General features: G+C 42.2%; 2 protein-coding genes across 2 annotated transcripts in view; one reads left to right on the top strand and one right to left on the bottom strand. All coding sequences in view use genetic code 11, as the record gives it.

Annotated features, from left to right (window-relative positions):
• Window positions 1-20,178, bottom strand: part of EGR_01737 (SH2 domain-containing adapter protein F) — a gene marked incomplete at both ends in the record, with an annotated part of 46,719 nt that extends 26,541 nt beyond the window's left edge. The window contains 3 exons of the mRNA XM_024490986.1: window positions 301-462; window positions 3,945-4,305; window positions 19,918-20,178. Of these exons, the coding sequence (XP_024354442.1) occupies window positions 301-462; window positions 3,945-4,305; window positions 19,918-20,178 (784 nt within the window). The remainder of the gene's footprint in view (window positions 1-300; window positions 463-3,944; window positions 4,306-19,917) is intronic.
• Window positions 20,179-23,253: 3,075 nt separating this feature from the next.
• On the top strand, window positions 23,254-24,531 carry EGR_01736 (hypothetical protein; the record flags this gene model as incomplete). The annotated part of the gene is made up of 1 exon (XM_024490985.1): window positions 23,254-24,531. The coding sequence occupies one exon, from the start codon at window positions 23,254-23,256 to the stop codon at window positions 24,529-24,531; it is 1,278 nt and encodes a 425-aa protein (XP_024354441.1).
• Window positions 24,532-25,038: the final 507 nt, after the last annotated feature.

Here is a 25,038-nt window from a genome sequence, read left to right as displayed (position 1 = left end):
AGACACGGGTTTTGAAGTGGAAAAAGACTCACTGGCTTTGCCCAAGTTCGCAAAAAACTAAATGTAGTAATCAATCAACAATGTAACCACAATTTGAAGTCATATAAATACCTCTAATAATTTGGAATCTTGATTACAAATTACTTTTTAGCAAAAAATTCTGGTTTTAAGCAATTGTCCGTTTTTTCACGACAAGAATAGTCAGAAAAGCTGTGCTACTGATTATTCATCAGTAAAAAGTATTTGCACTGCGAAATGAGACTTACTCCAAACAGGGGTTGGTGTGCGAGAAAATGTCACGAGAGTTCGAGAGGCTGGAAGAGCCGGAGTCATGTTCTTTCCAATGTTGAGACATGTGACTGGTGACACCGTTCTTCCATCCGTTTGTGACAGTGAAGCCAGCAGAGCCCGAGCCCTCCCACAAGTGGTTGGATGAGGTTGGTTGAAGACTGTCAGGGGAGCCTGCAATCGGAAAGGCGATTTAAGGGCCCTATAGCCCCATTTTATCTACCCGTGCTGATGTGGGTAAATGTACGGACTTTAGGATTTGGCTCATTAGCAGTACATGCTCAAAGTAAGTTTAATATATGTCTCCGGTTGTTGTCCCATTGGTTTGTTTACCGTAACGAATGAAGCAGTCGAAAACAAATGTTAATAATGGATAGTTGAAAGGCCATATCATAAGTCTGACTGATCAGGTTAAAAATGAGTTCATAAGATAAAAACTTAAGAGCTAGGACCTCTAAAGTTACCTGTAAGATATAAAAGTGACGCTAAGGAAGATATGCACATGCTTTAGCACAAGACCCAAACAAATGAAGGAGCACGTTTTAGACTGAACAATTTGGCAGCTTGCCAAATTTCCTCTGCGATTAGACTCGGCGCAGCTACTCTAGCATTTTTTCGGAACAGCCGGTGAAAGCTGAGTTGGAGGAGGACACAAAACTCTGACTAGTCGAAAAAGATGGTACAGAGGTAGGACGTCCAAAAATGATGGAGGAAGAGGAGGCAGCCATTTCGAAAACCGAATTCCCATTTTGAGACCATTAGCACACTCAATAGTTGATGGACAAGACTAGAAGGCACCACTTTGCAGATATAGGATTCCAATCTTGGGTTATCCTCTGGTGGAGAACTGGTAATTCCGTAGATAAAAAGGTACACATAATTCAGTCGACAATTTGATTTTGCAAGTTGCCAAATCCATGACGCCTCACAAAGCATTAACCCATGCATCGAAGTACCCTATGAGTGCCGTTTCTCTATCATGGGGGGAGGGCTTTATGGCATTTGATATTGTTCCCTAATCACACGTCATCGAATATCTTTCAAAGCAATAGAATCAGAGTCGGTTGGGTTAGTTTCTCATTCCCATTTCATACATGAGTACGACATTCTAGGAAGTCATAGCAACTAAAACAAACTAGTCTTGGATGCGAGGAATATTGGCACCTAATCCCAGTTGACAATAAGCGTACGAAAACAAATTTTCACTAGACACCCTTGAAATGAATGGGCGAAATGAAACGGCAATGATAAAATGCCACCGACTAGGAATCTTCTAAAATCAAGCTGAGAGTAATAGAAACTAGAGCGACTGTTCAGACATATCGTGTCGCAACCTCGGACTAGGGTTATGTAGGTTCACACCAACCAATGAAAGAAACCTCGTGCTATATGCTCATTAATCTAGAGGCCAAAGAAGTGAATTCGTTTCCCGGAGCGTAGTAAAAACCGGACTCCGCCGATCCAATGATACAAAAGCCACGAATTGTAGCATTTCACCCGGGAAATGTAAAGGCTAACTTAGTGCTCAAGTCATTGTTTAACTTCACGTAGGAGAAGGGGAGAGAAAAGGTGTCATCAACAGTCTCCTGCGCTAAGAGTGCATCCCAGTGGTGAGTCAGTAAACCGGTCACACTGTACGCCGTCCTCTACCGCCCAAGCCTACGTTTTACCCACAGACCGGAAAACAAGATCATCCAAAAAGTACCTTTTTGACCATTTAGCGTGAAGGGCAATCGAGGTGTGGGCAGGGAGTCATACCTCAAAGTGGTGTATTCCTAATAAGTGGTACAGAAAACTGCAAACAGACATCCAACTCTTCGCATTATCAAAATAAAGCCGAGGAATGCAGACGATTCACCAACACAAGGTATCCTCAAGAGAAAGTGAAGAGACCATCCGAGTCCTGTTACGCGACCAATGGGTATGGCACGGAGGCTGTGACCGCCACCCACCCTAATCTTAGCTGCAGTCATCGCAGAGCTAATTGACAAGTGATTGCACATCACATTACTACCACAGCGGACTCTAATTGCGTCCCAATGCAATGCGTTACGCGCACTTGTGACTTCCCCCACCCTCACCCCCCCCCCTTCTCAGGAGGCAGGACTACCAATGCGTGTGTTTACTTCTCTCAATCCTTCGCCTCTCCTATCCCACCCAGCCAGTCAATAGCGCCTCTATTGAGGCCAGAAAAGGCACGGAAAATGCAAGCAAGATTGAAAGAGGCGCTGATGACGAATGGAAATGAAACAGGAACGCAGCAAAAAACAAACTGGTACGATGTTGAGCTAGAGAACTGGGTAAAAGGCGCACCACCATACCTCCGTTTGACTCCACCAGATATCCCCATAAGGGAGAAAGAAAAAGCAGCTGTTGCAGATGTGTACGTGGGTGATAAAATGACGATATTAACTTCATAGTGCTTGTTTGAGGTAGAACTCAAGTACACTTAGTTAAGTAGTTATCGTCAGTTGGTGGCATCGCTGAAAAGTAAGGCTCCCTCATGACTGTCATGACATTAGCAAGAATACTCTCCTTTATAATGTCTACCGAAAGCAAGAGAACGAGTTGAACCGGCCTTGAGCGTGAAGTGGATGCGCAGTGAGGTGTCGGAAATACACACACCCACAGACGACGTCCCAACGCGTACAAAAGCCGTTTCCCACAAAAGACCGCCTTTTTATTCGTGCAAGAAGGACAAGAGTCCAAAAACAGGAGTACGATTTCGTGCCTGGATGCTGCCTAACCCAGAAGGCTGGATGACTCAAATCGACACACCTGTCGGCTGCGGCGATGGTGACAACGCTAATAGCATGGCATGAGAAAAGATAAAAGGGTAGAAAAAACACTAAACTGTGCCATCGAACTGCATAAGAACGGGTACAGGAATTCTAGCTAAAGCGCCCTGTTCACTAAGCTTCGTCGTACCATTATTGGGATGAAAAAAACACGACGGATCTTACTACACGCTAATTGAAAAAGCTTAGCCGTCTCCCTGAGATAAGAGGATGCCGCTTTCAGCGTTGACATGACCCCTCCACGATTCCTAATGAATAGGCCCGCTTGCGAATTCACCATCAAATGGAATTAAACGACTGGATTTGGTGCGCGATTTGTAACACCAAATTAAGAGGATGAAATTTTTTTTTCGAAGTACAAAGTGGTATTTCATGTCGATAGGGAATAAGCACAATAAATAATAAAAAAGAAGGAACGCCAGCAAGCTATCGGTAAAAAATCGCAATAAAGCCCAAAACTCAAACAATTTTTCACATTATTGGGATTGATGCGGTCTTGTAGCTGCTTGAGACAGAAAAAGACGAATTGTAAAGGCTGCAAAAGGCATACAGATTGATTGATAACAGCCCACGTATCGATATAGGTACTGCTTGCAATAAATTGCGAAACATCAAACACAGAAATCGTTTTGGCAATAAAAGTAGCGACACATTTATTCCAATTTAACCGAAAGGCGTGTTAACTTGGAATGTGTGATGGTCAGTCCAAACTCAAGTGCCAATATTGTGTACCAATAAGTATTAACACAAAAATCAGAGGAGTTAGTACATCGTTAATATTAAATAGAAATTGAACAAGGGAGTATACGTGCTTTATCTATTTCAGCTATGTATTTGCATGAAAAAGAGAGGACGTACCCTGTGGACTGGAAGGTGGTTGAAAGACGTCCTGACGATGGTGTTCAGTATCGCAGTATATGCTAGCGGCGAGACTGGCCCTGCGCAGCGCTGTCCTTTTGAATGTGGAGGCACTCCCACCACTGCTGCTGCCTGCACGCCGAGCGTCACAGGGCTCGTTGTAGATGGCGGCGGCGGCGGCAGTGGCAAAGCGGTGACCGCGTGATGTCACGTATGCCGAGTGCCGCGTTGGGGTCGCCCCACCGCCTGACGGTGGATCGCTGAGGCGTGGAGGCGTGATCTTACGCAGAATCGAGGGGACCGATTCGCTGTGCTCCGCCGTCATACCAAAGGACTCCTGATATTCCTCCTCCAGAATTGCCTATCAAATGCACAATTGGAGTAGATCTAATCATTCGATAGGCTATCGTCTTTTGATTAGGCTAGAAGGAATGGAAAAACAGCATCCGGTTTTAGGAGTTTTACTTTAAAAGTCACCTTCAAGTGTGTTTGAGGACAAGAGGTATTTTAATCCAGAAGCCATCAAAACTGATGACTAAATCTTGGACCTTGTAAAATGACACCCATCCATTGAAATGCGTTTGATAATTACAGGTCAAAAGACGTCAGAAGCAATGGGCTGAAAGACAGCGATTCACACAAGTTAAACAGCTGTTTCGATAATTAGACAAAAGGACACCCTGGTGCATTCTACTCTAGTGGCATTTAAGTTTTATCTTCCAGAGCATAGAAAGAATTTCGCACTTACATCAGTACTTCAAAAGGAATCAAATACGTAATCAGACAGGGACCATCTGCTTTTTTCGGTCAATAAGCAAGACAGTGTGCACCCTCAGGCATCCCATCGTCATAGCATCCACTCCTAAAACCTAATATTGATGTTGGAAAAACAAACTTCTTTTAGCTAGTAGGACACAATAATACCTTATCTTCATGGCATTTTTGAACTAATCAGGATCGCTCATGTTACCGTTAACATCTTACTAAGAGTCCTTGCGCATTGCGTGATTCTCAATACAATGCGGAAATCGGATAGGAAGAATTAGCAGCCCCTTCGTACCGTTTCACACACAGAGGGTACGCGCGCATATCAGCAAATTCGAGAGTGGGGAAATAAACAATACACGCATTTCGGCTGCAGGTGTGGCGCAGCTTTTGCTGCCCCTTGCGAGGACAGGTGCGGCACGAACTACGTTTTCAATACTTTGCATGGCAAATTCACCAATGATAAGCGTTAAAATGGCAACTTGAATGTGCCTCTAGAGCTATTAAAGTGCATCATCTAAAAGCGCAATACAGCATCAAGCTGTGATAATGAGGATAACGACAGCACCCACACAAATAGATACAATGGTTAAAAAGATTAATTTAAGGACAGTGATTAGGGAAATAAACGTCAGATATCAGATATCAAGGTGCTAAAGTTCAGGGTCTAGAAGGGGGTAAAGTGAAGATGTGAAATGCATGAATATCGAAGCACCATCTAACATATTCAAACAATGAAAGTAAGCGTCAAATAAATCGAGAACACGTGAACAAGATGATATGGGGAAATCCTACATTTCAATAAGTAATAAAGCAATTGAAGTTAAGGCGTTACCACACCCGAGAGAGCAGTTGAGGTTGACAACGGGAAAAAGGCAAGAATCCAGACCAGAAATCCATAACACCCAATCTACAGTAGAGAATTTTAAAGCAGTTTTCTTGCTTGTTTTGGAAGTAAACAGTCCGAGACGAAGCTGTCAGGACACCGATACAGCAAATTGATGGGTAAAAGTACTCCCCACAGTATAATATACCAGAAGAGCCGTTTGGCAAAAACAATGGCCCCTGTCAATGTAGGGGCAGCAGCTATTGAAAAACCAAGATGCCTAGTGGAAGAAACATGGTTGTGGCAATAGAGATCACTACACAACCGGAAGGAACTGGGCCCATTTTGTGCTCACGCGACTAAAATACTGCTTCCTGGCAATGAGTCAGTAAAAGTGAATGAATTTTGAAGTAACTCAGATTCTGCCAAACTTAATGAAGCAATGACAGATGGTTCAAGATAGTTTTGCATTGCATCTATTGGAAATTGCTAATAAAAAGTTCCGAAAATCCAACACAAATCGCCGTAGTACACTTTCCTTATGTACACGGAAGAATTTAAACCAAGTAGTATCTCGGTGGACAGTAAACTAGTTTGACACATTCAAACAAAGCTCGCTTCTGGGATGGCTACTGCCTTTAACAAAGTGCACACACATGGCCTTGCTAATGATCGCCCATAATACCCCAGATAAGGCTCAATGAATAAAACCACTTCTATCAAAACCTCCAAATATGGTTGTTTATAAGGCGCAGAAGCGATTATTTACCAGTAGCGGGTTAAAACCCCGATTCTAACCTTTGAAACGCTATCGATGCTAGACGTGGGCAGTAAACAAGCCTTGACACCCCTTTGGTAGCTCTCCACCCGTCTCTTATTATTGTTGTTCGTCCACTGAGTGAACGAGTAAGATGGAAAAGGGTGGGGTTTAAGAGCAGCACGTAAATAACTCCCGCCAAAACATCTTCCCACTCAGATATCATGGCGCGCAACAACCATCAAAAGAGCAGCCTTTAAAACCCCTCATTAGCGAATGGGAAAGTGATGCAGATTTCTGAGTCGATGCCTTTTTACCGTGGAATATGGTGACTAAAACCAAAAACTGGTATATTTTTAAATAAAAAAAGGAAAAACTAATGAGCATTAGTTGAAGCATGTTGACACGAGGACTCAAAAATTCTGGAATGAGTGGAACAAGAGCGACGGCTGAACCGTAGCAATCAAGAAGATAAGACACACCCATTGAACTTTGAAAACCCAAAATTGGAGATACTTGCTCTGCCGAGTAAAGGACGTCTAAAAGGCACAATCGTGCACCTTGGAAGGCAAGACATTAATAACAGCTAAAGATACATCAGGTTAATAAAGCGCACAGAAGCACTCCAACAGGCTAACCATAAATATTTTATTTTGTTGGTTATTTGAAAAGAACTCAAAATGGAGGTCAACTCAACGCCTTCGGGATGATATGTCAAGGCAGAATGTCTGTCTATTTTCGCGGTAATTGAAAGTCTAGATTTCCAGAAAAGAACTGTCAAAATATCAGGCAATCTTGACAGAGCTTATCTCACGACCCGAACGTCAATAGATATTGGCCCAGTTTTGTACAAAAAATCCCGGGTGTTAAAAATGCTAAGGTTATCCAAACCTCATAAAAAGTAGTTTGTGAGAATTTTGCATAAAGCCTCTAGAAAAACGCACCTTCATGTGCAACCACAACAAACTCATAAACGAATTTTTCGGTGTAGAAAAGTTACACTCCAAAGGCGGGCAAGCTAATAAAACGAGTTACCGCTACTCAACTGACCAAATCGCTTGTCTATTGCGAAACGAGGTTAAGAAGGATTGTAACGTTCCCTATGCATATCCATCAGCTTGGTTTGAAAAAAAAAGCTTGCTGAGAACGGGCCTTGACGCCGAAAGAGGCAAGTTTGGTTACTTTGGCCACATGATTTGGCGAGTATGAAAGACTAGGCTAGACAAGGCAGGGTAGTTAATTTCATTCACACGACAGAGTTCCCCGTGTGGAAAGCACGGAACAGTAGACCCGCAAGCTGCGCACCTTCTTTTGATGCACAAAGGGGGAAAACAAGGGAGGAGGATGTGGAAAGGGAGGGGGCGGCTGATTAGTCAGCCACAAGTTGTGATGACGACCGCTACTGCTACCACTGCCTGCATGGCTGTAAGGTGGCTTAGGCATGACGAAGGGAATCTACGGCCAGGACTGAGATTGGTAGTTCGCATCTTTTCGCCGCCTCCCTGCCTCCCTCTCAAAAAAAAATTTGACCCGTGTCAGCTTTGCACTCCGTCAGCCTTTCTTGTCGTGGGGAGGGAGAGAAGTAACGTCGGAGTAGATGGCCAATATCTATTGCCCTAAGGTGAATACACACACGTCTCTTAACCGAGATGTGAGTGCATAAAACATCCCAAACTACCTCGCCAGAATGACATACTGTACAAACTTGCTGGTAGTGCAATAACCTACATATATTTAGATACACAAGATCCTAAGCGAAAAATCATCCCACCATGTTACAGTGTTCAAAATCTGATGTCTGTGACCATGATTTTCCTGTAACACTAACAACAACCACTTGTAGATACTTGTGCCCATCACTCAAGGCCTAATAAGCGAAGCGTCTCGATAATTCAACAAAGTTCTGAATATGTCGAGTAACGTTGGCTAATCTGCAGGTGCACTCAAGTAAAATCATACACCGGATTGAGTTGAGACGACGAAGGAATAGGGAGATGGTAACTATGCCTACACACGCAAAAATTACCACACACGAAATCACGCATACAGACAAGCAGACAGGCGAGCACGCTAGCTGACTCACTGCTCTGGACACTTCAGATAACGAGAAGAATAGGCCAGGAAGATCGCGGTTTGAACTGAAAATTACATCTGGTAGCACAAGGTATCTATCACTTCACACGTTGTCCGCAAGTTCTTCCTAATCCATAGGGCCACCACAATATCATACATTGAAGGATGAACGAAATACAAGCTCAGTATTGGTTTAAGACATTACAGTCGGTTTCGTTCAGTCATCGGAACCCTGAAGTCTACCGTCTCAAAAGAAGTGTGCACAATTAGAGGAAGGTACGAGCACTTTAGCCACCAAATGGTTAGAGGAGCCAAAGTGTAGCGGTGGGGGAAGGGATGGACAAAACAGTTGTAAACGAGCGCAATTAGGCGCCTATTTGATAGCATTTACAGGTGCATAAAAGCGCAAAAAGACGTGTGGGCGTTGAATTGATTTACGGACGGGGAGAGGGGGAGGAAAGAGCAGCACAGCTACCGGAAGGGATGGGGCCGAGTGGGGTAAAGCGATGTTCTCTAACTTCCCCTATCCACCTCCCCCCCTACCTCTACCAATCAGCGACAGATGACGAACAGGAAAATAAGCGTGTTCAACGGATAAACGCATATGCCCACAGCTCTTGTCAACTAAGAGTACGCCTCTAGTAATTAAGGGCCCGTACTTGTTCATCGGTCGCTTCAAAGTGTAAGTAGAGCACCTTCGAAATCGGAATTATAAAAACCCAGCAAGACAGTCAGGTGAATTCTAGGCTAATTCTTGCAGTACTTTTCCGTTGTACGTGGGAGATTTGATGAAGGCATATGTGGTAGGCTTTAGAAGAAAATAGAGGCAGGTATAGGTTGCCTACATCGTCTTCATGACTAAGTGGCCAGAGGAGGGGTGGGCTGGTCAAACAGCTAAACCCTCCCCACACGGAGAAGGCAGATTCTACTAATCAGGCACTTTTGATGCCGAAAAATGAAACGCCACGTTTTTAGCTAATTAGCCGGACAGTGTGTGCGTAAATGGATACGACACTTGAAAAAGTCCAAACAAGGGCTAGTGCTTTGCTTTGGATAAGAACTGCAAAAAACCAAAGAACTTAGAGCGGAATTTCCCATGGAAGTGAGACAAAAGTTCACTAACTGCAAACGAAGTCATGCTAGTTTCGTGGCTGTTCAGATACATCAAAGCGCTACTTTGGATTTTCGTAATTTCATATTAATAATGCCTACGGATATCTCACAATTACTTGCGAATAAAAATGATCATTGAAGGATTTTAAGCATTGTTTGTGGATAAACGGCGTCTTCGAAATGCGATTCCTAGAGGCTCCAATTTCACCCGCAATGAGACAAAAGTTTCTGGTTACTTCTATAATTTTAGTGCGAAACAAAATTCATGACGAATGCTAAGGAGGTCACACAAAATGACCTTTCAGAATATTTAAGCTTATTGAGCCGGAGAACAGGCAGTTCAACGCTCAACTAACCCTGCTTGATTCCAACTTTCGGGTAAAACTATCCTTACGTATGTTTTGCCAAAGATCTCTACCGACAAAAACTTTCACTTATTGCTATTAAGTGAGATCAATCCGTTAATGAGTTGGATTTAATGGCTAAGAACGCTACCACTTTTCCCACCAAAGTCAGCCCCAGAAGAACGTCTTCCACCACAGCCCAAATATTTCATTACTCTCACATATGACAAAAGGAACTCTAAAAATGCATCTAACCTTAGACTAAGAAAAATTTTCATCTATTCCAGTCTTTAAACCACAACCATTGTGTTTCCGATACGATTTTGTGCATTCATTGGTCTCAGGTCACATACTTGCGACTTCAGGTTCAGGCAAGAAAATTGGGACGTTACACATGTGATCCTGGAAACAAATGCGGTAATGAAATTCATAAAATCAGTGTAGGAAGTGGTACACATCAGCACCAGTACAAATGAACAATTTTCTCAAGGAAAACCATAATGCCTGAAGAAAACTGACAACAGAAAAGGAATAAATATGCTTCAGAGGAGGGGGGGGGGGGAAGAGACCGGGGGGCGGATACAAAGAGCCCAATATATTTGGTGACCAACACTAGACCAAGAGTAGACATACACGGGCGGAGGAAAGCACAGGTATCTCCTGGCAACAGGGGGCAAAAGGCATGTCCCGCCTTGGAGGCTAGCGCAGCATTGAGGTCAATAAAGGAACGAGAAGCCGAAATTTCCGGGGCAAAATTCAGGTCCCCAAGGTGTTATGTTAAGGATTTAAAGAAGCTGTCAAACTACCGCCTTACGATAACAACGCTCAGGAACAGAGATCACGGCCAAAGATAATAATGGGAGTTTAATAAAGAAATTTAAAATGGATGAGGGTAATTATAAACAATAAAAGGGAAGAAACTTATCAAATGGGTTGTATGACTTGCCTGATATCTGTTAGTTATGAATAAGGAATTGTTTTTGTCGATTCACTTTTGAAAACGCTTGTCATTGAAGTGGGACTTCATGTCAAATTTGACAATGCGGTAGTAAAGACTGCACAATGGAATATAAGTAAGAATACTAGCAACTTTCGACTAAAAATTCCTGTCGAACAAAGCGATGCAGCTTACAGTAAATAGACCGGAATCAGTTGAGGACAATACACATTTGTCAAAGGCAAAAAAAGCCTCTTTTAGAGATGGAGGACGCATTTTAACGACAAAAAGGGTTCTAAAGCACCCCTTCCTTTTACGCATTTACTGTAAACTTAGACAAAAGGAGTTTTACTTAAAGGGAGTTGCTGCAACGCCCAAAATACCGCCCAAAGCAGAGAGTATCATAAAACAGTCCAGCGTGTCAGTATGCATGGCAATTACAGGCATTTGTAACCAGGCTTCCGGCAGATAAGTCCATTGAAGCAACGTGCGAAGGAGAAAAAACGAGGTAGTACACGGCTTTGCATTGGTTGATAAGCAGAAATTCGTAGCCGCAGAGAACGAAAATTACCTTTTCTAGCATTTGCTTGAAGTAATATTAAATAGCTAATGATTTATGGTTGGGCCATATGAACTCATACTGCCTTGGGAAGTATTTCATAAATCATGTCGTCTGTCTCAACAGAGGGTCAAAATCCGCATTTAGTGATATCCAAAATAAAATCAAATAAGCTCCAAAATTCTAAAAATTTATTTGAGAAGCGAGGATTCGATAGCTCAGCCGAACATGAAAAAAAGAAATGACTAGCTTGATTCAAAATGGTCTCTGGAAGTTATTGACGGCGCCGATTGTTGCCAATAGAATATGCAATTACGTACATTTGCTCAGGCATGAAGTTGGCTCGTTGTTCGTTTCCCCGATCACTAGAGTGTAGCAAGTTTTCGAGTAAAGTACTTGATCTAAATGCTTGGCACTTTTTTGCATAAACAGGACTGATCCTGTAATGGGTGAATGAAAAGGGGTGATTTGAATGCTAAAAGCCTGTCTATTATAGGGAATAAGTGGGAATGGTTACAGAAGTTAAAATCCCCGTGCAAGACACTTGCTGGTTGGGTTTACGAAAACTGACGTAGAATAGGCAGGCCACGCTTTATTAGTGGCGATGACTAGCAAAATACATTCTCGTGTCTATGCTTCAATAAAATATTAACGTCTCGAAGTCGTTTGATATTTTCGCTGCCAGTGTCACATATACGCGAGGCTTGATTTTCTTACCTGAGCCCGACTTCACATTCTTTACCAGGCTGTTATAACTGACTGCTCCAACTCGCATCCCAAAAAGTGTTTAAGGCTAAAACAAGGATAATTACGTTTGGGCTCTGCCGAGGGGTTTCCTCCTGAGACAGGCCCTGATGATGAGCGTTCTATAAGTGCTAGGACGAAACCACTTTTTTTTTCAATGGAAATAACTAGCATTGTTAACCTTAATGTTGAAAACAGACAGCAGACAGTTCCGAATGGCCGTGGTTGTGGTCTCGACACAGGTGCAGAGGTAAACCGGGTGAGTCAGTGCGGTGATATCGAGATAGGTGCAAACCCCTGTCTATACCTTAACACCCGCTGCACAGAGTTAACAAACACCCAGGACAATGATCACGGCCGTAGGTCCACTCCCATCTTTGCATGAACTTTCGCACAGCATTTGGCAGACCCGTTAATTAATTAACCCCACTTCTCGTCTCTGTATCATTTGGCGAACAGGCCGTGGTTACTTCGGCAATGGGCTGATCTTTACAACCACGGTTCTGAATGGGTCCCTTAATTATACATCGTCTGTAGGTCTATTAAAAAGTAAAATTCACTCACCATATTAGCAGAAGCACAAAGGAAAAAAAGGAGTTTACCTCATGCACGAAAACGTCCAATTTAAAAGGTGAGTGGATACCCTAACGCAATAGATGTTCGAACAGCGAACCAGTATTTCATGGTATATTAGCGCGATTGTGGCATAACAGTACGAAAATCTCCACAATGGCCCCATCGCGGGATAATAAAACGTTCACGGATAAGAATCAAATTCTGCGATATCAAAAACAAGCACATAGAAACTACTAATTTGCATTAATTCCGTGGAGGGAACCATTTATAGTTGTAGAAGACAGACTGTATCCAGAATAGCTAGTTGCAGATGGCCTGATATGGATCGTATAAACAAACGTCTAGAGAACGTGGAGGGAAGGCAGTATAAATACTGCGTGCGATGAGGATTATTAGCACCTTGCAGAACTGCTGGCTTTCTGGAGGCCAGACTTATCAGGCGGAAGCCTTTAAATACACAGGGGTCTGTCGAAATTAATGGTTCTTAAGTAAACTCAACGGATTTTAGATAGGTAGGTGGAAAATGGAGTAAATCTCCAAATTGCCCCCACAACATTTAATCGGTTAGTAGATGGAATAGTTATTAGGTGATGTATCGGAAATGCAGCCCCATAAATTATGAAGGAATTTGAAATATGTTGGAAGAACACCCAATAGAGAAACGGATTTGGCCCTTATCAAGTCATCAGGATAAATGTCATGCGTTAGGTCTGACAACTTTATCTAAACAAGCGAATACCGTTTGAAATAATTGGTAAAACTGAAAATACCAATAAGTCATTAAGTTTTATCAAAGCTGCTTGAGATGCAGAAACTGTCCATCGGAGATTATATTGTTAATTATAGTCAGTCAGTACTACCGAGTATTTTGCACAGCTGATATCCAACAAGAGGGATAACCTACTGGACGAAAAAATACTCATTACTAAGGTAAAGGGAGAAAAAGTAGCAAAAACGTGATACTGCTTTTGCACAGTTGTACAAGTGAAACGGTTTGTTGCTGGGCAGGGACGGCATTCAATCCCACTGAAGGAGAATGCCCATCGAGCACCGTTTTGTGCAAGCTAAAGGAGAACAGTTGTGGCGAGAGTTCTGATACAAGAATCACTACTTTATTTGCAAATAAAACTGAAGCGGCATTTATTAATAGGGGCTGAAATTTACATAGACTCATATGGTCATAAAATAGGGCAGTAATCATAATTCTTCAATAGCACTTAAGTCGGAACTTCAAATGCCTGGAGAAACTGGAATGATTGAAGCATCCCGTTGCAAATAGCCCAACTGCTTTACACGAAAGGCGATGGGTCATAAAAGTAATTGCGCTGTAGCATCAGATATTATTGAAAATTCATGATTTGCATATTTTCCTACAGGGATATAGCATTAGACCGTGTTTAGGGGCAAATTTGTCTAAAAATAACAATGAAAGTAGGTAGGTTACAAGGCTCTACAATGGCCAAGAAATTCCACATTTGAGGTGACCAACGAAAATCTCAATTTTGAAGCAAACAGCTTTACCGATGAGAGTCTGAGTGTGGCTTTCAGATGCCGCGTCTGAGCTACTGTTTTTAGTAAGTGGCAGATAAATTAGCTCTTTCTCCCTCCCCCCCCCACATACTCCCCTTTGTTTTCAGAGGTAGGCATAAACACAATGCCCCACCACCAACACTACAACTTGAATTATTTAACTCAATCCATATCATCGTCTGTGTGACTATCGAGAAGGAAGTTGTGTATAATAGCAGTAAAAAACTCTATTTCACGATTGGTTCGGTCTAAAGAAACACAACGCACGAAACCGGATGATATTTTCATGCACTGCTTAAAGGTCAGCAAGATCGCAGATGATGATAGTAATGGTGGTAGTTGGTAAAGTGCAAGTGCCGAGATCGCAATTTTTGGAGAGGATGGATCGTCTACAATACTTGTCGGTGTACATCCTCATCTAGCATTCACTTGTTCATGCAACTTTTAGCCCTCCCACATAACACGGTCGCTGGGCCTCCAAAACACCCGTGCAGTGGTGTAAGAAACGGATATTTTCTTACAGTTGTAAACAATTATTTAGCAAAGGCATATAGTTATTAGCACCATATTCATATTATAATCACCAACAAAAATTACTTGAGGATGTTATCCATCGGATGAAGCATTCGGATCTCTTTAGCTTTTTTGAATTTAACGTCTAATGTTTGCCATGTAGTCGGTAGCTTTCTGGATGAACTGTCACGAAGATATGGCAACTTGCATCAAGAAATGTACTAATTCCATGTCCATTTGACAAGGTGGTGCGAATCGGCAGTTTGTTTAAATCTAAAGATATTTCAACAGCATGTATCATTCCACCTTTTCTTAAACCTTCATACCCTAAAGGTAGTTTGTTTGGAGTGGGGTAGCTTCAAAATACCCTCCTTGTTTGTTACATGAACTGTTCAGAGCTAAAAACAAGTTGAGTAAATACTTGACAATTTTGTTAAACGCTTTCGACAAAAATACTTAAACTTACAAATGTGTGGAAGAAAGCTGAGAAGCTACAGACTAATTGCTGTTACGAGAAGAACTTCCCCTACTTTTCTGTCTCGTGAAAATGAAGGAATGTGTCGTTATATGAGAAAACATTCTTATTCGCTCTGCGTGCATCCTAGAAAGCCAGCTAATCACTTCATGGGTAGGTAATTATGTACTCGTCATATACAACTTTTAGCGACGTTTCGGGAATAAAATGGTAGATAGTAAACCCTCCTCATTTTTAAAATCATTAAAATGGTTTGCTTTTCCTTAAAACTAATAGGGCCATTTATTGGTTCAAACATCGGCAAGTAAAATAATAGGGAGCAAGGACAAGCCTGGGCATACTTGAAAAGTTGGAGGAATAGAGAAAGTTGGGTACTTTGGGATAAGAAATGGTAGAATTGATTAACACAGAAACGCACCATCTAGAAGTGGACGGAATAGCGAATACACGGCTGGTTTTTCCGCTACATTTCGGTACAGTTTCGCCTAGTCTGCTGCCTCGCCCCGACAGCAAAAACACCTCACATCCACAAGGTCCACATGCCATGTGGCTGCGGGGTGGGGAAGGGATGGGGCGGAAGGAAAACAAATGGATTTCATTCATCAAATAAAAAGCAAAACGACAGTTTCACTGCACGACCGAACCCATCATTCGTGTCAAAAAAGAGCAGCGCAATCACGGAGCCGACGCAGAATGGCTATTGCGCTCACATTGTGCGCGTATCACTTCACTCGTTGAAGAGTGGATAAATTTGTCGAAAAAATCGTAGCCACCCAATCTTAGGAACTTGTGCTAATCACTAGGCTGAGGCAGAAAATATTCTATGACTTTTTTTACTGAAAGAAGAATGGCCTAGAAAGCCCCCACTTTGTTTGACTCGAATGCGCCACAAATGCTAATCACAAGACGGAAGTCCGGACATAACAACAAACAAACTTAAGATAGTTTTGTTGGCGAAATAAGCCCTAACTATTTAAAAACGAGCAAAATCCATTAGGTTGGGCAAGAAACGGCAGTTGTAAAAAGGATACATTTATTGTCCTGTTGCATCAACCTTTGGAATACGATTCGTAGAAAATATAACCACGAATGATAGACGAAAATGCATAGCCTCAGCGTACTAGGTGGAGAAGCATGATGAGTGATAGAATTATCTGCGCAAAAGAGCCTTTGGATCAGATGGTATAAATTCAGCTACCATCCAGACACAGGTTTGTCATGTGACGCCGGTTGGTCGAATGAGTGGATAAAGTTATTATTTTTTTTCACGCCATCATCCACCCACCTTGTCATGTATTTGGTCTAAAAACAGCCAGCTTCTGAGGCGTCGCTTTTCATTAACTGGACTGAGGAATAGGGAAAAAATAACAATTTCCAAACGAGGTAGGGAGCTTAGACTCTCCTTCAGTCTTTTACTAATAAGAAAAATGAAATTTGAGCTCTAATGGCAGTATTACCGGCCACTTTTATGACTGTGTTAATAATTCATTGTCTAATATCACGCAGGTCTAGCTAAATGTCATCGCAGCTGAAGCAAGATCATTCAAAATTGATTAAATCCGAGTAAGTATTTAAAAATAGCACCAAATATATCATTTGAAATGCAAAGAATCAGATCACGGTGTCATAAGTGGCCTGAAATGGGAAGAATTGTAGCTTGTAAAGCTCTGCGGCGAACGCAATAGAATCATAGTAATGGATGGAAGTCGCCAAACAGTACCATAAAGTTTAACGTTAACTCCTAGTGTCTTGGAAAACCAAATGAACCAATTCGTCCATTGTTGAGTGACGGCAAAATTTTCACCAAAAAGTAGGAGAAACTGTCTATTTGTACTTAGTTTTGCGTTCACAAAAAGGGTGACTTACTGTAGTGTCTCGCGAAACCAATGTTTTTTTTTCCACGAAGCTACTTCACATTTGACTAATAAACCCAGCAAGCATAAGAATCCTGAATAAATAGTCCATTAGCAGCGTTTGTGAATAAGTAACTGACAGAAATACGGGAAAAAATCAATCTTTTGGAGAGGTCAGTTCGTGTGCTATAGAGCTCTGACGGGTTAATCGGGACGTAGTATTTGGACTCCAAAGATATGCACACGGTTCAGAGTTTGCTGGAAAGACGCCACGACACAGAACGGCATATGCTTGGTGTGTATGTGGGTGCGTAGGTGGATATGTATGAATTTCGGACATAAACGATGCGGACGATTGTGCATGTGTATATGCATGTGCGAGAGCGCCACGCAAATGAAGGGAGAGGGGACAGATGGGCTAAGGTTGGGAGAAGTGTGAAGAGAGCGTCATCACCAGGTTAGTCCGTTTCAAGGTCGAATTCCTCCTGCCAAACATCTGTCACGCGATAAAGGCGGGGCCATAGAACGATGCGATGCAATACAATGGATGGGCTTTGTTTGCACGTAAAAAACCTACGCATGTCTCTACCATCAAGTGAAGTTCTTTCCATGAGGAAAAATGCAGGGTATCTCACCTAAGAACCTGTACTCAAGATGCTTCTTTCTCGAGGAATCATTAGTACATCATAACAGTGGTTTGGTATCTTCTTCATAGAAAAAAAATTAATAAGGATATGAAGAACCGGCAAAATTGGACCAATGAAAAGGGATAAAAAGTTCAACTGTTTTGCTGATGGCCATAGCGAACTCGTCGACAGGAAATACCTTTCACAAGGCTTGAGAGATGGTCAATGACGACCGATAACGGATTTTTCTGAGGGCTCAGTGATGGACGAATTCTCGACTTCATAAAAATTAGGTCCCTCGAGAGGTCTTTATTCTGTATAGCACTTGAGTTTCAGCGTATTGGGCAAGTTTTACTCCGGACAACACAGCTGCCATCCTGGCCAATTGGATTAGTCCAGTTCAATAAAGGCCTGTCTTAATAAGATTTTAACAGTTTAACGTAAACAAAACTAGACAGCTTTCAAAATTGCCGGCTCCTGCATTCATCAGTGGTACAGAAAAAGTCGGATCATACGAACGGTTGAACGCTTAATCTAGGTGAGAAGATAAGGAGAAGATTTCTCTCGTAAAAATACATGCACTCTAACATTCCACTGCATATATGGTAACGACGATGCAGTACACACCTGTACAAACAGTCGTGAAGTGTGTTTATAAACACAGACATTTTTTAAGAGAGTAAGATTGAAGCTATGACATCAAAACTCGAACCATGTAGTAGAACTCGAGAGACAGCACTAGTGACCTCTACAATACAGCATATCACTCCCAAAGCAGAAGTGATTCTGAGATTTGGGAAAAAAAACTAGAACCGGTAAGATCGGGACTAAGGCTCAATCCGTGTGAGATTCGTGGGCGTTTTAGCAGAGTATGCAGTCACTTAACAAAAGTGGTAAATCATGTTTAGAAAATAAACTAAATTGTGCGCGGAAATAAGGAGGCACGAGAGCATCTACCCCTCCCCTCCCACCTATTTTCCGACGACATCAAATTTGGCATTTTCTCTAATGGGGAGACAGTGGGTAATTATGATTTAGAATGTCAATGTAAAGCGGAATTTTGGGAAGCGAATAATCACGAGACGGGGATCAGAGATGTGCAGAGAGCAGCAAAAAGCAATGGAAAGAATCAAATAAATGTTGGTACTTCTTAGGTGAAACCGTGGGATCGCAATATTTTACGAAGCCATGAAGGCGAACAATTAGTCATGGTAGTGACGTAAAAAGGGATGCGACCAAGTGGTATTCATGAAAAATCAAACTAGGCCTACATAGGCCTAGTGAATATTCCAGTAGTAGCCAAATATCACTTCGGTGGCAAGACCTTTCGGAGCTAACATATTTGAAATTCAGCTTGAAATAAATTTTCGTACAAAACCAAAAACGAAGAGAAAAATGTACTTTGTTTGCTGATGTAATCACACCAATGACGGTGAAAATTGATTTGATTAGGAAAAAAGCAGAAAGCAACAGTTACAAAAAAATTGACGATGTGAATAGGACTCAGCAGATGGTCGGATAAAGGGACGGAAATGAGAGCCTAGTATCAAATGAACAACACCAAAAGTGGCTCCTGCAAACTTTGTGAATCAGAGGCAAACGCAAATCCGGGGACTTCAACGTCAGAGTAGGATTTAATGTGCCAGCAATAAGTCTGTCTTTCCAACCAAGAGAAGCATAAAAATGAGCAACAAATGAACACCCAGTGCAGACTAAACATCCTCTTGGAGTGGATGATTGAATATTTCTCATCTGTGCAAGTGAGACATGCATATTTGTTGATGCTGAACTCAGAGCTTAACTGGCAAAAAAAATACGGGGAAGGCTGGTCCAACACAGAAACATAAAGAGCACGTATCATAGGTATTGGGAAAGTAACATATGTGGGGAATGTAAAAAGCATAAAATATAAGCACTCGCTAACCGCCGCAGTCCCTTTAGCGGAAATCAAAATATTTTCTTACAAATTCATTGCATGCGGTTAGCAAGTAGAAAAGAATAAACCCATAGTTGAATTGTTTTTGCTAGCTATTAAAGCAGTTAACAAGATTATGGCCCATTTAAAATTCACTTTACTGGAGTAAAGAGTAAATTAATCGGACACCTAATTTTACAATTCTTTGCTAAGCCATTAGTCAATGAACTAGAAAACGACAGCGAGTCCGCTACTCTTAAGCCCAAAGGTGAAGAAAAAACTTATTTTACTGGAAAGTCAGAACTGCCATGCATCCAGATGATATGTAGATAAGATCTTGAGAGTAATTAAGAGTGGGAATACTTACGTACAAATCAGAAACAATGCGCAATTTATCCAACGATGAATGGAAATGAATACTCACGCCACTTTCATAGACGCAAGAGGGGATATCGCCTGGTTGACTAGCCGGTGAGGTGTTATCTACTGAACGGCGAGATGAAAAGAGCCGCCAGAGTAGAGTCTTTGACTTTTGAGGTTTTACACAGTCTGGGTGATTATTGCCTTCCCCTTGACCTGAGTCCTCAGAAGGTTTGTACTTCGTGCGCCCTCGAAGTTTAATTGGCATTTTCTATAGAAAAACACGAGACAGACTACGACAAGTCCTACCTGACTTAAATCGACAAAAAGCAAAATGAATGACAATTGGTGTCACCACAGTACACAAATTATGGACAGCCAGCCATAAAATTATTTGGGGAGATCATAACTTAGAGGAAAGACACGCATGAGACCATTAAATCATTCGAACGAAATCAGTACAAGCACATGTGAAGTCGTGACCGACCTCATCGATACATTGCGCTTTTAGCAAAAGTTCGCTAAAAGAACAACTGACCTTCAAGATCAAATCGGTCGTACGCTCAACTTAGACTTTACTGACAAATCACACGATTCTGAATTTGGTATGGAATGCTAAAGTTAAGTTTACCACCTCATACTATTGTAGGAAATTCCTGCTCCAAAAGTGTTGCTAAAAAAATTGTAGCTATGTAAGTAATTTGCTAATATTTTGTAGAACCCCAGTCTTCCCTCAAGTCGTAACACAGTAAAGTGCTTTGGTTTATTATTTGACTTTGCGGCTGGTTACGCTACCACTAAAGGCTTCGTAGCCTGTACTTTCCCAAGACGCCACAGTCACCTCTCTATGCCAGTAGCCTCAGCTCTTCTCTACGTTAGCAATACATTTTCCCTCCTATCACTAAGATTTCTTATGATATAAGGAAACACTTTAGGCACTAAGACAGCGCCTATTTGGCATGTAGTTTAAGATGGGACCATGATCTACAGCGAAAGCACTATATATGCTAGTCGCTATTCGTGATACCATTAGCCCCAAAGCAGAACCATTTGGTAAAAGGTAAGATTTAAGATAGCTCTCTCTACCAACACGCTGAGTTTAGTCCTCCTTATCGCTACGTAATGCGCTTTCCCACACGGTTTCAGCTTGGTAATGACGCTTCATTTGTTAATAGTATTCTTACAGAACAGGTAATTTAAGTAATGACCCAGAGTAGACGTCATTTTTACCCATCTGTTAAAAGTCAAGTTTTTTGTAGATTCATCCATTTAAGGTGGATGCCCTTTTCCGGGACGCCAGGGTTTAGTGTTGAGGCCTAGAAGACAGGCGAGTTGTGTTGAGTTTGCTCACCATCACCACCAATGTAATGTTTCGGGTCTACGTTAGAGTCATAGTAAGCCAGTGGAGTGAATGACCACATATTACTAAGGTGCAGAAGGATTAGGAAGCTACTGGTATATTCTGAATGCCATGGCGCGGAGTGGGAACACAACCCGCAGTGGCTGGACTTCTCATGTAGGTAACTACAGAGTTAAGTAAAATACCGAGTTATTGCACTTTTGTTATAGACAATTATTTGGCTATAAAATGTGGCGCCTTAAGACTTCCCTTGGGACGATTTAAGGCAGAATGCTCGAGTGGAGCATGTATTGTCTACATGCAGAAGGGATCGGGGCTACTCGCATGACCTGCATACCAAGCCGCCTTTAACTGGCCTGTTTACAAAAAACCGAGAGAGCTAAACAAACAACTAGCATATTACATGAATAACTTGAAACAGTCCATAGCAAATTTGGAGTCCTAGTACTAATCATTTATTGAATCAGCGATGTTGTTAGGAAATCTACCCGAACATGATATTAGAATGTTTTGGTTTAAAACTAGAAACCTTGGCTTGTTGCCATTCTTTTGCATGCTTTTTTAATGTCTGCAGGTTTAAAATCACCTTTTTTCGTCAAGAATATATAAAGTGTTCGGTAGGTCCAATATTTTGCTGAAGTTTTTGTTATGCTTAATTTTAGGCATTTTTGCACTTCTCGGTCTTATAGACCAACCATTAGGCTATATTCCGTAGGCAACACGCAGGTTTGCAAAAGTCTGGGATTTAAAATGTTAAGACTAGTACCTGATAGTTGATTTTGAACGTCTGTTATCCGTTGCAACACGCTAGCGACGGACACGGTAGGTAGGGCATTAATTTCATATGTGTAATACTTGAATTGTTTGTTTAACTCTCCAATTTGTTAAAGGGGCCATTTTGAGTCTTCACCATTGTGCCTTGGCCCTTAGACCATGCCAGTAGCCCCCAGCCCCTTCTCCGCATCGATAATATATATTCGACCCGAGTAATGACTTCTTTTATCTTCAGAGGAGTCTCAGGGCTCTACAGATCCAACTGACTCATGAAGTAACGATTTAAACGCAAATCTTTCTTTTGAACTGCGACCGCTTACAAGCATTGTTTTTCAAATATTGGTCTACGGGTTTTAGCCCATTTGGAAAATGCCGATTCGTTGGTGATTTATGGTCCCTTTAACCTTTTAACCTATATTTAACTTGGAAGAAACGGAAAAACCTTTTCAAGTGCATTCGAGTCGTCTTTGTGTTTTAACATTGCATGTTAAACCTACCCACGAAATGTAGCCAACTCTTCGCAGTGGAAGTGAGACCTATGCTTATCGCCTTTCTCGTGTTTAATTTACCTGAGGAGCCTAGTGCAATGTGTTGGCAGCTTTTTGTCCATGAGTACTCGATGCGATTGCATGAAATACGATGGAACTCCAGACCGACCTACCACCATTCACTACCCAAGTGATGGTTTCAGACGCAAGCTATCTTGGCACCCCGCGAATCATGGTGACGTATCTTTATTAAGAGCAAACAAAACAGACATTTCCTGTGAAGTGTTTGACAGCGCAAGATCACGCCTTTGAGGAAAAGGTTTGAATTAAGTAGAAATGAACGAATAAAGTCGAACTAAGTTCACTTCGATACTCGCAAACCCATACCGAAATTCAATTTAATTTAAACCACTTCAAAACGTAAGTTGTTCAAATATGTTTTAGGCTAGAAAAGATGGTTCCTTCCTGTTTTTTTTTTTACCGAAAATGAAACAATTTTACTCGATCCTGATGCTTACTCCAGAGGAGATGAAGCATTACTCATGCGTCAATAGATTTTACCACGTATTCAAACCGTTTAATTTGGATGTGGTCTTTGTAATTATAAGGAGGTAATATGACTTTAAGTGCCCTAACAAAAGTTTGAGTGAGTTACAACTTCTGTTGCAACTTATAATGATTCCGATTGACGAAATTCGTTTGAACATGAAAGTGGTCGAGGATGGCGATGCCCTATCAAGCTGTAAGAGCAAGAGTATGTTCTTTTCAAAAATGTCGATCGATAATTTTGCCTCAGGATTCAGGTGGGACGTCGGACAATTTGAAACGGCATGGTGTTGTGCTTGTTACAAAACCGTTCAACGCACACGACTTGCGCTTGTTAATGGGGAATTCGGCGCTCGCATCCAGATTCCAACATCACAGGCAATTTGAAGACGCTGCTGTACAGGGCAACCCTCTGATTCGGTGTGAGCATGTGGGTGATCCACGTCGAAAAATTGGTCATGCCGATGACAGGGGTAGGCATTCTTGTAAGCACAAGATGAGCGACTCGAATCGACTATCTCTTGAGAGCCTAACTCGCAAACCTCTGCCTCCCGTGAAGGAGCAGGTAAGTCGCCATCAAGAGGAGCCCCAGTCCGAGAGGGACGCCAGCACTATGCCAGTGGATTCCGTGTCAACGATCACTGTCGATCAGCCGCACCCAATACCCGTTATAACAGTGACACGCTTTGGTGATCAGGAAAAGGCGAAGACCACACCAAAAGTGCACAATTGCCTGCCCGAGGTGGTTAAAACCTCGCAGGCAGTTCAGGTTCAAAATCAGCCAGGTCTGACCGGGGTGCCACGCCACAAACCCATCCAGCGCTCGTCACAGACGTCTCCGGTCAAAGGGAGGTCACGTAGTCCGCCACGAACCAACTCCGTGTCACCAAGGCCAGAGAGGAGTCAGTCAACTAGGTGCACAAACGCCGTAAGACCTCCACGTCCGGAGAGGGCACTTCAGAAACCCCTATCCCATGTGACCAGTAACTCATCCGCCAGAAACCGTGAGACAAAGATGTCACAAAACAGAATGCATCATAGAGAACATGATAGACTAACCAGCCCTACAAATTGCAGGCGATCCAGTTCAGCAGGTCCTCATTCAAGACACCCAACACCGATGAACACTCCGAGGCGAGCAGTTTCGAGAGATGTACCGAAGCGAGCGCCAGGTCTTCCACAATCTCGATTGGAGTACACCTTCTACATAAGAGATACGGACGAACACCGCAGACCCTTCGATGAGAGCACGGCTGATGCAATAGCCCGCGGTTGTCAATGCTCCATCGAACTGATCACACTAGGGAAGGGCTTCCCACCGATTTTCCACAAGGGCGTTAGGGTGTGCCCAGTCACCATCACCACTTCCAATATGACCAACCTGAGAAAATGCCTTGCTAAACTGGACGCCCACTATCCCGATCTCAACGCCAAGGCCTTCCTTCCGCATTGAGACAAAAATGTGTGCACGCACCCACGAATACGTTCCCATGCACACATACATTAACTTCATTTTTAAAAGGCACCTTTGTGATTGAAACCACCCGTTCCTCTACCAATTTTACAGCAAAGATATTTCTTCGAACGAAGCCTGAGTTTCTTACTTTTATTTCAATTACTTCATTAAATGCTTTCGAAAAACTACCTATACGCACGAATACCTTCGTAAAATATCGGTGTTCAAGGCTGCATAGATTACTAGCCGGTTTTGGGCATCTAGGATGCATGATTTTGAACTACTCATGATAGTTTAGGCTACATGTTCGTCTTTCAACTCATCCGGAACGCATTAGAAGGACTGTGCCAAGAAATTCCACGATTTCAGTTTTTGGTATGGTGATCCAAATTGTAAGACCCGAAAAATGGTGTAAAAATAACCACACAAACGGAATCTCGGTTTCTAGCAAACGACTATCGTTGCTACTTGTTGAAGCTTAGTAACCTAATTGCGTTACAGTAT

Source organism: Echinococcus granulosus (assembly GCF_000524195.1).
Source record: "Echinococcus granulosus chromosome Unknown EG_S00007, whole genome shotgun sequence".
NCBI lineage: Eukaryota > Metazoa > Platyhelminthes > Cestoda > Cyclophyllidea > Taeniidae > Echinococcus > Echinococcus granulosus.
The sequence above is the reverse complement of the archived record's forward strand: the minus strand, read 5'-3'. Positions and strand labels throughout refer to the sequence as shown.